The sequence below is a fragment of the Pongo abelii genome, chromosome 8, assembly GCF_028885655.2.
Source record: "Pongo abelii isolate AG06213 chromosome 8, NHGRI_mPonAbe1-v2.0_pri, whole genome shotgun sequence".
Lineage (NCBI taxonomy): Eukaryota > Metazoa > Chordata > Mammalia > Primates > Hominidae > Pongo > Pongo abelii.
Window position 1 is genome coordinate 15,894,105 of NC_071993.2, and position 14,501 is coordinate 15,908,605.

General features: G+C 35.4%; 2 protein-coding genes across 4 annotated transcripts in view; both read right to left on the reverse strand.

The window, feature by feature from the left end:
• The window catches only part of LOC129047172 (ubiquitin carboxyl-terminal hydrolase MINDY-3-like), a 90,460-nt gene that overhangs the window by 5,267 nt on the left and 70,692 nt on the right, over positions 1–14,501 (reverse strand). For all 3 annotated transcript variants that reach the window (XM_063727495.1, XM_054521999.1, XM_054521997.2), the window contains 3 exons: positions 12,744–12,816; positions 5,762–5,834; positions 3,077–3,164 (listed from right to left, as the gene is read on the reverse strand). In XM_063727495.1, coding sequence (XP_063583565.1) covers positions 3,077–3,164; positions 5,762–5,834; positions 12,744–12,816 — 234 coding nt within the window. The remainder of the gene's footprint in view (positions 1–3,076; positions 3,165–5,761; positions 5,835–12,743; positions 12,817–14,501) is intronic.
• The window catches only part of MINDY3 (MINDY lysine 48 deubiquitinase 3), an 87,395-nt gene that overhangs the window by 5,262 nt on the left and 67,632 nt on the right, over positions 1–14,501 (reverse strand). Inside the window, 3 exon segments of the mRNA NM_001131840.1 lie at positions 3,077–3,164; positions 5,762–5,834; positions 12,744–12,816. The gene's annotated coding sequence lies outside the window, so the exon portion shown is untranslated.

The following is a 14,501-nucleotide window of genomic DNA, read 5'->3' on the forward strand; positions in this document are numbered from 1 at the left end:
ATTTCATCATGAAAAGATCTTTTGTTGGCCTTTTGCACATTCATGATTTTTTTTTTTTTACTCTTCTCTAAAATGCCCTCCTCTCCTTCCTTTCTCCAGACCTGGTTTAAATCTTACTTTTTCTGTAAAGTTTTTCCTGAACACACTAGTTAGTTTTTTACTACACTGGAACTTAACCTTTATCATAACCATTGTCTAAATAATTTGAGAATGAATCACATAGTACTGCTTTGTATCATCTCTTCTATTATTTTGAAAAAGATTTTAATTTTTCATGTCTTACATTCCCAACTAAAGCCTAAAATTTTTTTGTATCCCACTCAAAATGCCTTACAGAAAATAGAAAAGTCAGTTTGATCGTTTCCTTAATTACAGGAGTCAATGCAATTAGTTACATAATTTGACTCGACTATCAGAGTTAAATTATTTAAACTTAAAAAATAACCATTTTCCTGTAACTGAATACAATTTATATTCCCTATTTCCAGTAATTAACTGGCATAAAATACAGAAATACCAACAAAAGGTAGTGTAACCCAGTGGTAAAGTGCATAGACTCTGTGGTTAGACAGACTATATTGGATTCCTGAATCAGCTACTAAAATACCTAGTGTATGACCTTAAACAATTGTCTTAAGTTCTCTAATCCTCAATTTCCTCATTGTCAAAATGGGGAAAATAATAGTATGGTGTTTAGAAGGCACACAGTGCCTGATGGAGAGTATGTGCTTGGGAAATGGGAGCTGCTTCTGTTATTCTTATTTAAACAAATGGCCTTGAAAAGCTTATAAATATTACCACTTTTTTCTTCCTGCATCAGCCTCTACATCATAGCAAATAAATGTTCTTCCATAGGACCTACTTGAAGCATTGTAAGGATTACTGAAGTTAAATATTCTCCTGGCTGTCCTTGACACTCCAGTTTTACAACTTCATATATTTGTGGCTGATTAAATAAATGTTTACTGGGCCAGGTGAGGTGGCTCATGCCTGTAATCCCAGCACTTTGGAAGGCCAGGACGGGTGGAACACCTGAGGTCAGGAGTTTGAGACCAGCCTGACCAACAAGGTGAAACCCCATCTCTACTAAAGATACAAAAATTTGCCAGGCCACCATGTGTAGTCCCAGCTTCGCAGGAGGCTGAGGCAGGGGAATTGCTTGGACCAGGGAGGCGGAGGTTGCAGTGAGCTGAGATCGTGCCACTGCACTCCAGTCTGGGTAAAGGAGCGAAACTCCGTCTTAAATAAATAAATAAATAGTTTACGGAATGACCACTATATTCATCTGTTAGGGACAAGGGAGTAGGTGACTAATTGCCAAATGGAGTGTTGAGTCACTATGCATTTTGTGGCCACAGGGGAAAGGGGACATCAGTGGTATGCAGGGCATGATGGGAAAGGATCTATGACACAGAGGGCATCTGAGCTGCTGCAGGATGGGGCTGTGGCAGGGCTTCCTCTAAGGCAGCTGTTCTCTAACTTGGGCCTCCAGCTCACTTGCAGGGCTTGTTAGACCACATTGCTGCACCCACCCTTAAAGTCTCTGCCTCAGGGAGAAACCTGAGAATTTGCATTTCTAATAAGCTCTTGGAGATCATACTGAGAACTCACTGTTCTAAAGGTAACCAAGAGCAGGATCACATGCTCCTGGAAGGGAAACAGCATGAACTATACAGACAATGAGACAAACCAGGCCCAGGTGGAGAGTGTCTTCAGAATAGCAGGCAACAAGCAAACAGTGAGAGAGGAACACAGAGGGAACAAACAGTACAACCAAATGGAAATGTCTGTTACAGGTGAAAGAGAAGGGACTAGAACCCTCTTTTTATCTAAAAAATTACTACAAGTAACTGTCTCACTTTACATTTCTCACTTTTCAAAATCTTCCCCAAATTAAATTAAAAGCAGGAATATTCTTTTTATTATAACTAAGAATCAATATTTCTATCAAAGGTTCCGATGGCAGCCTTGAAATATAATTAAAATTAATACTGTCTCAAAGTTTAAAATGCTATAATGTATTATTAATCCAGATATCTAGAACATCAGATTCCAATAAAAAAAATCTAGCAGTCAGAATGTGAACAAAGAGGATATCACACTGAAGGGTCTAATGTCAGAAAATAAACTCTAATTTTTCACGAAGTCTTTACCAAAGTTTTAAAAAGTCCAGCAGTCTACATTGTCTACATTGTGATATCCTCAGTTACTTTTTGAATCTTACCTCTTTCTTAACAATTTTATCTGGAGTGTAACAATCTTTCTTAACAATTACATCCTGAATTTTAGTAATTATATTTTGAAATTTTCCCTCTAGCTTTTAAATTTTTTGTTTGTCAATATCTCTCTCTAATAACAGCGGTAAAATAGAAATTGGAATGTCTATTGCAACAATGAACTTCAGTGCAAACTATACTGATACTGATAAAATGACCATGATATCTATTGTCTAGTTAAGTAATCTGATTTAGTGGTAAAATGCTTCACTTAGAGAACAAAGACAGAAAGAGGGGTATTGGATATAGAACTGGCTTGCCAATGATGCAGATATAACTCAAAAACATTAAGGTTGGCCCAGATGCCTCTGCTATTCCAGGTAACTGAGCTCCTATCGAAGCCCAGTGGAAGACATGTCCCAGTGGGAAACAGCCCAGACCCACTTAGGTTTTAATTCTCCAGGAGCTTAGCTTCACTGGCTAGGGACTTCTACTACCCACAGCCACCGTGACCGCTTCTCACAGTATTTAACAGTCTCCTGAGGGAAGAAAAGTGGGGGTGGGAGTGGAGAAAGAGAATCTTTCTCTTTTTACTCCTCAAACTTCGGAACTGTTCTCTCGGTATCATTACGTGTATAGACTGGTGTCTGCATCATCTCCTGCTGCCCTCCCCATCAAGGCACTGCGTTACCGTATTCGAACACACATTCCCTCTGTCTGGGAAGGTTTCCATGGAACGGTGTTTTCTCAGTCTCATATCTGCGCGTTAGGACATTGTACAGAAAGAGAAAATGCTGCAAACAATCACAGGTAATCATCCCAACAGAATAACAATAAATATATTTCCTCAACTATGTTACCTGATCAGGAAAAAATTCTTGAAGAAATGGGCCCAATAATATGATTCCTAATCCTTCTGGATCTAATTTATTCTTCATGAGATTTATACTACGGGGAGAAAAAAGAAAAACAGTGGATACCAGAGGAAAAAAAAAAGCTGCTTTGCTTTCATGATTAAATTACTGGTACTACAACACATTCAGCTGCCAAAAATACTAAGAGCTGTTCTTTTTAGAACCTTAATGACAAATACACAGGAATGACATCTAATTTGCCAAAACTTGGTTATTTTTAAACTAGAGTAATCTGTTACTATTTAAAATTTAAATTGTGACGACTTTGGAATATTGTTCCTTATTAGGTAAAGTAATTTAAAAACCAAGGGTTATAAACTCAAGCTTGTAACTTCCCAAAGGCAAATTCTCTTTGCTTCACAGGTATGCCTGAATTTAACTAATGAGGCATTTAACTAACAAAATGTTTATTTTAAGCCCAAGGAGAAAAAGAAACAGGGTCAAAAGGCAGTGATACATCAGATAATAGAAAACATCTCTTAAAAAGCTTACTTTTAAAAACTAAATGAGATAGCAGCTTAAAATTCATAGACAATGTAATTTGAAGGTTAAAGAACTACATTAATTCTCAAAGAGCTAATGCGTCATGAATGACAGTGAGTGATATATACTGTATTGGTCCAGCAGCAGCCTAAAGTACATACCAGCCCTTACAATGTAGGTGTACCAAGGCTGGTGACAGGTAGTGTTATCTGTGACTAGAAAGAAGGCAGAAAAAGGCAGACTGCAGTTTAATGGGTTTAAAAATGAAAATAGTCTTCAGAAAAGTTTTATTTTCCTTGCTATCTCAAACTATAAAGGCCAAGTTAAATCTACCTTACTACACAACATGCAAAGTGTTGTGTTTGGGGATTTCAGGTGGTTCTAGTCAACCACCTTCCTCAGGGGCAACTTCTCTCCTTTGAGTTTGCCTCTTCCGTCTGTGTCAGTTACCAGGTGTGCCTTTCACAAAAGGAGTTAAAGCTGTCCTTGTGAGGGTAAGCTATGTTTTAAGGTTTATGAAAGCTGCATCTGCGCTGACATACCCACCTCTCCTGGAAACACCTGGGTCAGGCTGCCTCACAGACCTCCTACCTGACATGTAGTATTGGCCCTGTGGGATGCATCATTCTTGTGTAGTATACTGTACAAAGGATATGGCATTTTAATGAGTCTGAGTAAGGCCAGGAAGTTAGGATGAAACAAATGAAGGCAGGGCCATATTATGTTTAATTCATGTAATCCTTAGGATGGCCCAGTTATTTCGTGGGCCATTCTGTATTATAATTGTAAATAGGCCAAAGTAGAGTGAATACTTCAGTCCAATCTTTCAGCTACTTCAAGAAAAACAACCTGATTGAATCAATTGTACTAACTTTATGATTCAAGGTACATTTTCCATCTGATAAAACAAGGAAAATTAGGTAGATGATATATAGCTATGTAAGAATTTGGGAAAAAAAAAAAAAACAACTTTTTCTTCTTTCTCTTCCTTGTCTTAGGCTGGTCAGCAACAAAAATTACTTGAGTTAATTCTCTTTTGTAAATTAGAGCAGTGTAAACAACATGGTCTCTACTTGGAAATAAAGTTAGAAGAAGTATAGTAATTACTATCATACCATTTGTTGGACTAGTTCAACGCTGAATTTCTCTTTAAATTGAAAACAATTATTCATTTATTAATATTTCTAACTATTGAGAATGAATGAAATCACAGCTCTAAGTAGTAAGATTGAGACAGATTAATTCAGATGTGGCTAGTTTATAAATCTTTATATGTACTGCATACTTTTAAAGAAAGTATGACTGAACTCATCTAAAAACAGAACAAGACCAAATTCCAAAAACGGTGTCTACCAATGTTTCCTGTTGCTTTTGCTGAACCCTTTCATTATGTTTGATAAGCTCAAGTTTTTTCATTCTTAGAAAAACTTGCAGAAGGAAAAACTATGCTGAAAAAAGGAGTATAGATCCTATCTTAACTTTTATTCCCATATTTGATCAATACATGTATCCACTTAACAAGAGTTATTTTTTCATGGATAATAACTAAAGATCTTAATCTACAGAGGAAGTTGTAGATGTAACAATGTATAAAACATAACAGTGAGAATGAAGACAATGACAGGATCCTAAGAAAATACTGAAAAACGATATGCCATAATATATTGCAGCCATACCTAAAAGTTTCAGGTCAGTTAATTTAATCATTTAGAAATGTTAGATATCTTTGATCATCTTTATTTAAGAGGGAAAGTCAGAGGCCTGCTGGTTATTTAAGCAGGGCAACTAGCACTATCTACACAGAACCATCATTACTTTACTGAAGATACTAAAGTCACATAAAATTTTAAGATGTGGGGAAGTGTTTGCAGAGAAAAAAACTTTAAAAAGTTTATAGAAAGATACTTTTAGCATTTTTTAAAAAGCAGGACAGTAACTGCTGGGTGGGAAAGGAAACTCAATTTAAGTATGTCAAGTCTGCCATAATATTGGATTAGTTCGATTTCTTTCTAAATCTTTGCTTTACATAGATTGCTATGCTTCATATATGCAGATATAGATTTTTAACAAGGCAAAAAATGTACAATGTGTCTTAAACTTAATCGAATCTTTTTGAGTTGGCTAAATAACACTTCCTATTTAGCTTACTATTCAGGATCTGAAACAAGGTCCAATGCTTTCATCACATCTTCCAGAAGTGAATCGGGTATGAATCCATTATCTAGGGGGGAAAAAATCAGAAACAACTTGAAATAAGAATTTACTTCAAGAAATGCTATTACTGCTGATCAGATTCCAGGAAAAAAAATCGCATAAAAAACACAAAGAGTTAACATACTATTCCTTAAGTTTATTTTAGGCATAATGTCTATTGTTATTAGAGACTCTCTTCTATTTGTATTCTCGGAAACATTGGCAAGTATTTTCTAGGTTAGTTTCAAATAAAAATATTTTGTAACTTGAGAACTCTGACGAAAGCTTAAAGTCAAATTACTTGATCTTTAAACAGTGTTACAGCGTTAAGTGGGTAAAATATTTTTCTACTTAAAATCTTAGGTTTATCTTTCAATAAACAAAGTAAACCTTAACAATTCAATTAAAATAATTCTTTACCAACAAATTCCCTTTGTCACAACGTTATTTAGTTTCTTGAAGGAATGTTAGGGATCCACTGATATTTAGACAACTGACAGATTAACAGCAAAGGTATTCTAAAACAGACTTGGTGATTTAAATGAAAGCTGTAGGTTTAAAAAAAAAAAAGAAAAGCCCTGAAATGAAGAGTCAAACTAATGCTGATGATGACTACTTTATGGAAAATGGTCCAAACTCTGATGATGCAACAGACCATGACACACACAAAGTCCTTGTGGGGTAGGTTGAATTGAGAGTGGTTTTAAACAAAAGTTGTTTATTCCTTAAATATACGGTGCCCAATTTCCCCTATCCATTTACTCATTCGTGAAGATTGTCTCAGCTTTAAATCAGCTTCCAATGTCCTTCAGGGATTAGATGATTAAAAAAAAAAAACCTTGCCATGGAGAACAAGATGTCTAAAAGCCCTGCTCCTATAATCAAACTACGGAATAAAGTGTGCAGTTGCTCTTTCAGGATGTGGAACTGTACACTATCTCTATCAGAAAGGAATGAAGTTATGATTGTAGAAAGGTCTTTTCTATTCTTAAACCTCATAAGGAGGTGTTTATCCATTTGAAGACAGATTGGCCTTGACTAAAAGGTTATGAGTCATCTAGGATAATTAAAAATGTGCAATTTTTTAAGTGAAGGGTTAGAGTAATTCCAGTTTGTTAAGTTACCAGTAATTTGAGGTATTGAGAATAAAGACGACCTTGGTTGAAGGCACTTGTAAAAACATTCAAGCTCTGTGAGCTTAGCTTTGATGAGTCTGATCACTGATTTTGCTTAAGTTAAGTCATAGCTAAAGGCTCAGCATCTCCGAATGTGAAATAGGCTTTATGTGGCCACCAGCAGCCAGGAACAATTAGGTTTCTGTGTTTATAGGCTATATCCATTTGATATTACAGGTGGAGCCTCCCTCATCCAAAATGCCTGGGTCTAGAAATGTTTCAGATTTCAAATTTTTTCTGGTTTACGAATATTTGCAAATATATAATGGTTGAACATCCCTAATCTGGTCCAAAATCTGAAATGCTCCACAGTGTCATATTGGCACTCAGAATTTTGGAGGATCAAACTTTCGGGTTAGGGATGCTCAATCTGTACAACGTTCTTCAGGAGCACTGAGAGCATGTACTTTGTCACGGCTGGCAGCCTTTCCGCGAAACCAGAACCTGCAACTCAGTTCCCACCCCAAGAAAGAGCTAATTGGCAAATGACAACAAAAACAACAATGTGACCTTCTTAACGACATGCTAATATATGATTAACCTCAAGCTTAAACATTTTTAAGGTAGCTATGAGATTTACAACTCGTAAGCACAGATATTCTGAAGTGTAACCATAACTGTACCCGGTCAGTAACTCTACATTTGGTACATTTAGTATTTTAAAACTAAAGATGTAATAGAATTTTCTCAATAATTCAAAGACTTTTAATATACTCAAGATTAGAAGAGATTTCAAAATTATTTTCCTTTGTAGAAGACTTACTTTGACATGTTAACCATACCTACAAAAAAATTCTTTAGAAAAAGACCAGAATCGTTAAGTGTAAAAACAGATGAAACCTAGGTCATCTGACATTGCACCAACTGACTCCCTAGAGAATAAGGAAACAGAGGCACAAAGATGAAAAGACAACCTGAAAGTCAACAGGAAAGGAAATCTCAGAGAATACCACTTGATTAGTCAAGCAGATCTATGAAGAACTAAAAGAAAAAATTAGAACTTGCATGCACTGGTAAATTAACTACATAAATATCAACACAAAAGAATGGGGACTATGACGCAGGGCAAACAAAAGAGGGCAGAGCAGCCAGGATGGGAAACGGCTAGAGCATACATACTGTAATGCTGTTGGACTGTGGCTGAAAGGAGGAAAAAAGCTGTTGGTTTAAAATTTTAAAAGATTTTTACCAGTTGAATATCCGGATTGCTAAAAGTGTCAAGTCCTTAGAGACTGTGGGGAGGAATAACTCAATGCAAAGGAGTGCTGATGAAGGACAGTGAAAGTGAGGCGTATAATTTCCTGGATAAGATAACTATTTCATAACTGGGAGGAAACCTGAATTGGGCTTTCAAAGGAAATATAAAACAATCAGGATTTCTGTTCTGAAAGATTAAGAAATAAACAGGAGAGCCTAGCAGGTCTCAATTTTAACAGAGATACTAGCTAAACTGGACACTGCAGGAAGAGAAGGTAAATGTTAGATACTCAAAACTAACAGAGAAGCTGGAAAAAGGTTTCTCAGAGTTGTGCAACAAACAGCTTATAAGGAAACTGTAAAGCCCAGTGTACTTGAGACTAACATTTTCCATACACTGTGGGAGAGGGAGACTACAGTTTCTTGGGAATTAAAAAAAAAAAAAAATAGAATTTAATGTCATTTTAGTCAAATATTAAGTGATTTTATTTTAAATATTGTATTATATTTATGTAGCAATATACCATTAAACCCTTAGTATTTATTAAATTGTAGATCTATATTCCTATTGAAAAAGCAAGTGATCTTTTCCCCAAGGCCAAGTCACACACCAGAGCTGAGCTTTTCCGGACCTCTTTGGCATTACTTCTGGCTCCCCAGTGGGCAATGAGTTCTGGAGGGCAGGGAGTCCATATCCCCAGGGCCTAGCACAGTGGTTGACTCATAGCGGCTTGTTAACATTTGTTACTTTTAATGATAAAAGCTCATAAATAAGTAGCTCATTTATAGCTTGTACTGCAAATTCACTTTTCTTATGGGATGGAAAAGGTACAAAATATGGTGGCACTATACAGAAAACTGTTAGCTGGGGCTGCCTGACATAAACAGTGATAACAGTGACGGCAGGCCACAGCAAGGGCACAGGGAGGAGCATTTATTTAAAAGGAACAGAAAAGACAAGGCAATTCTAGAGGATGTCTAGGGAGTGGTGTATATTAAGCTCTATCTACAATAGTCCAATTATTCTTAAAGATTAAAAAAATGCAGTACACTGAAATCAGACAAAATATGGCTGTCAACATATTTTAGCAACTTAAAAAAAAAAAAAAAACAACAGCATCAGATTTAAAGGGATCTTTTAAAAGAAATGGTGTTGCTTCCTGACATGCAATTGTACAAGGGGGTGGGGATAAAGGAGAAAGAAGAAAACGAAATTCGTTATGTATAATGTGAAAACCTGTGATTAGCAGTTCAAACACTACCTATGTAGACCTTGATGTCTTTGGAGATTATGGAATAAGCTCTGTGCCACACATTTTTTAAAAACAACACCATGGTTAATGTATTGAGTACTGACTAATCATATAAAGTTACTATTAAGTCCATTTTACAGATGAAAAACTGAGGTAGGAACTCGTCCAACATCACACAGCTAGTGAGGCGTAACAGATGGAGCCATTTTCCTGGTATCCAGAGGCACTAGAGAATTCTTGTTGTCTAGTATCTTTGATCATATTAATATATCTTTATCCTTATCATTTTACAAAAATTCCTATAAAACATGTACCTGAATACAAAGCACATTTTCTTCCACAAAAAAGACACACAAAAATAAACGCTGTGGACTTTCTCCAAAGCTCATGTGGAACACTTTGAATAGGCCTGAGAACTGCTTCTCTTTAAGCTGAGTACGTATGCTAGTCTCCCCTTTCTGAATCTGAGATTAAACTGAGCCAATTATCTAGAGGTGATACATCAAGGTCCCGCAGAAAGTACAATTTTGCTAGGATTCAAATGAGAAATTAACAGTTAAAAACTATATTTTTCACCTTGTTTTATAAGTATGCTTGATATCAAAATAAGTATTGGGCTCCTAAGATCCTCAAGATTTTGAAATGGGCAGAAATTGCTCAACTAGAAGCGAGAATATCAAATCCTTACTCCTTTAAATTAACAGTTCAAAGTAAACTTAAATTTAGAAAGGTTAAAAAGTACCTTTTTATGACTTTAGCCTTTCAAGAAAGATACTGGTAGTAGAGAGAAGGGGAAAGATTGTTGAAATACTTAAAATCTAGTCTTGGTTCTCACATTTAGGTATGTGGCTCTGGAGAAGTGACTGAAACCATCACAAGGTTGTTCTCCAAAGAACAAAAACAAGGATGATGATCCCTGCCTATCTCCTAGGTTTGTGGCAAGGTTTTAATGAGGTCATGGAGGTAAAGTGCTTTAGCAATTCTAACATTCCACGCAAATGCCACACATCATTCTTAGATAGATCCCCAATTTCATACCAGGTTTATGCTCCAAACGATCAGTACTAAATCACTTGTTTATGCTATGGAAGATATGGTCTCATAGAGGCAATGCTATAAATGGTGATTGGCCTGTACACGCCTATTTAATTAGGCATATACCCACAGCACAGTGTTAACAGCGTGACTGCAAATCCACCTACCTGTCAGATACCTGGGTTTATCAACCAGGAGTGGGAGCTAAAAGTGAGATAAAGGTATAAAAATACTCCTGGGTACCTTCAGTGTCCTTCTAGGTCAGTTATTCTACAAGCATTCTGAGGAGGGTGACACAGGATAACTGTCCCTTTACCAGCCTCTGCTAAATGGAAACTGTATCTAAATGCTTGTAAGAACTTTTTGCATACTAAGTGTTCTGAGAAAGCATGATTTGCTTACATCCTGAAACAAAAGCATATCATTTGGGGAAAGAAAATTAAATTAGCAGATTAGTTTGTAAGTGATTGAAAAGAATAAAAACTGAAAAATTAATCTACTTTTAATCCTTCTTCTTAGAGCTGACTATACATATAGCTAAACCATGAACAGTGTGATAATTAGATGAAAAGTGGGTTTTATCTTCTTCCTAAGTCATATATAGAGGGATACTTTCTAAGCTATCTGAATAAATTTTGCTTGCTTTAATAATTCAGTTTATAGCCATGATAAGCTGTCACACATAACTCTGTAGATTAAAACCATTTAAGTAATTTTGTCTAGCAGAAATACAACAAATTTATTTTCATATGCATCTCTCACAACTCAATTCTGAAAAATTGCACTGATTATAAGTTATGTTTTAGTATTGGTAATATGAGAAATTCTCATTTTCCTTGGTGCACTGTAAAAGAAAATAAATAGTACAAGCCTGCTACCTCATTACTGATTACTAAAAGCAAACAAAGCTACTACTTATGACAACTGTCTCCTACTTTAACAACTTTAACTTCAGTATCTTTGCAGCACTGATGAAATTGTTTTAGCCTTACAACATCAGCCTTCTAAAGTTGAGGGCTCCTATGTCTGCTCTGAAGGCATTTTTTCATGCCTTTATTCTTTAATAGTTATTATGTCCTAAGATTTTCTGATCCTCTCCTTTTATGTTTCTTTTCTCAAGAAACTCATTCACTCGCAGTTTCAACTGTGGTTCCAAAATCTTCACTAGTAAAACAAAACAAAACACAACACAACACGTAACGATTACATGAAAGCCATGTGTTTGGTTTTGGAATGTTCGTGGTTATACTGGGTTAAGAATATGACTATTGCCTTGGACAATTGCTTGTACCACTGGGCAAGGTGCTTTCCACATTATTCATTTAATATTCATAATGCCTCTAAGAACTAGGTACAGTTGTAATATTCATAATGCCTCTAAGAACTAGGTACAGTTGTTCTAACACTGATACCTAAGAAAACAGTAGACCTAAAAGTAACTAGCCTAAAGTTATCTGCTATTAAGTGGTAAGAGAAGATATATTCTTAGAATTTGCATGACATGGATTTTCAGAGAGGAAAAGAGCAGATCACTAAGTGTAAAAAGTTTCAAGACAGAAGAAAGTAAAGATAACTGAATCCATTCAGGTTTCTACAAGGACTCCACTGATCCAGCAACTTCCATTTCTGCATGGTACTTCGTAAGGGAACTCCGAAGTATGACAACTTAGTTTTGAAGTTATACTTGAAAGGTCAGTGAGTTAGCTATAATAAAGTCATAACTGTTACCTAAATATGTAAACACAAAAGTGATCAAAACAACCTCAGTGACAATGACTCAGTAGACATTTTAATGATATATATGTGAACTTCTAAAAACTGTACTTTGCTAGGTAGAATAGCTAAGCATAGGTTCCAAAGTGAATGATTCAGATGATCTTCCTCTGCTTCTTTATCCTGGGAGGTCAATTATACAGAAATATCCTGGAAGATCTGTTTATTTAATATTCATTTGGATAAGTAAAGAAGAAAATGACTTACTTTTCAAACAGTTTGTTCAAAAGGTGGTATTTTTCCCTGTTTGGGGTCAAGATTAATCAGAGGGGTCAACTATACCTTCAGTACTCCAAGAAACACAGAAACCCAACTCAACAAGGACTTGTGTGCTATTTCATTTGTTCCCATTTTCACTAGTTTCCTTTTAAAATGTTCAAGAAACACAACTTACATTTCATGAAATAATCCAATATATCTTTTGAATAAAATCAGGTTGCTATCAATGTATTTCAAACATATGAAGACATAAAACACAGAGATGATGTTAATAAAATCTTTTACCTTCTGGGTCGTAGGTTTGAAAAACTCTTCTGGCTTGTTCTGAAGGAGCTTCAGGGGCAACTAAAGCCATATCCTGAAAAGATGATAAGCATGTTGTCAACCAGCTACAGTATTATGACATTAAAAAGAAAACAGATACTAGGATAGGCAGACATAATGACATTGGAGTCAGAAGACTTTGAGTTACACTTGTATCATAGATGTGTAACGAGATAGGTCATAAACTCTCCAGGCCATTTATTTTACATCTGAAAAATGGCAATAAAACTTTAACCACAGAAAAGTGTTGTGAACAATACATGTGAAGTTTTATATAAATACTTATACTTAAAACACTGGGGAAAAACGTCTAATACAGGTAATTACTTTATATACTTAAAACACTGGGGAAAAAAGTCTAATATTATACAGGTAGTTACTATAAAAATGTAGCATTAAAAAAAAACAAAACAAACACAAAAACAAAACCCAAACCATTTTTTCCACATATTTTTGTTCAGGTAAGAAATAAAATATACTCCAGTTTTCAAATATTTGAAAATAAAATCCAGAGATTTATTACAGCAAATAATGATACAATTAGATAGCAATGCATTAAAAATTTTAATTTAGTAACCTAGTCAAAGCTCAATCAAGTTCTACATGTTCAGAGTTTTAATTTTTCTGAACTCAAACACCCTGGAGACAGAAATTTCTTTCCCCCATAAAACAAATTCTCTACCATGACTAATTTATCACAGAAAACATTTATCAGGATTCTAAGCACAAAAATTGTGTTCTCTTTGATTCTTTACATTTACCCTACATATCTAAGCCATTATGAAATTCTACTTGACACACATGAATCTAAAATGTAGGCTCCTGTTGTTTACCTCTGGTTAGCTTTTACCTATAATTGTCTTTGCCTATAATGGTGTTCACTCAGACAAACGTCATCAGAGAGTAAGTTTCCAAGTATCCCTTCCTCCTACCTTGAATCCTTTTTATGGGGTACAAATGTTAACATCTAAAATGCTGTTCCCCTGTAAACACAATTTTTGCAAGAAATGTACTTCTTAACTGTTGTTCTAATATCTCACCTTTACCCTGTTCAAGGTGAAGAAACTAAGAATCAGAGGAGTTCTAACTCAGCCATGAGGACTCGGTTCCTGAAAACCTCATTTATAAAAAACAGGAATGGGAACTAAAACAAGGCAACCTGTGCAAGCCCTTACAAGTTTTTCATGTATTACAATAAAAGGTAAAGCAACTTAAAAACCACTTTATATTTTTTAACATTTGTAAAATTTTGTAATATACAGTTGTCTCTCATTTACCATCCCTTGCTAGAAACTTGTTAGGCTCACCCTTCACTGCATTTCCAACATTATTTTGCTGATAATGTGTATGCCCAAGTGACATGTTTTCCTTTGGGTTAACTTTCAATGCCTTTTTGATTTTATGATCTAGTCCTTTATTGCTGGACCCTTGAATTGTATCTAGTCTTCTGCTATTACAAAAAATGCTGAATCAAATAAACCTGAACATGTAACGTCATAAACGTGCAGTTATATTTGCACAGCAGGTCACCAGAGTGGGATGGCTGGGTCAAAGAAAGGTTTATTTAACCTGAACAATTTTCTTAAAAACCCTCTTTCCTTCTTCTGATACATTACCAATACAGCCTTAGCTCTATAATTAACTTTTATGCCAAAGCTAGGACTGCAGTGTTGGCTCTCAGATTTAGGGAGCAATTGCTGACATGTGGGTTACTATTAT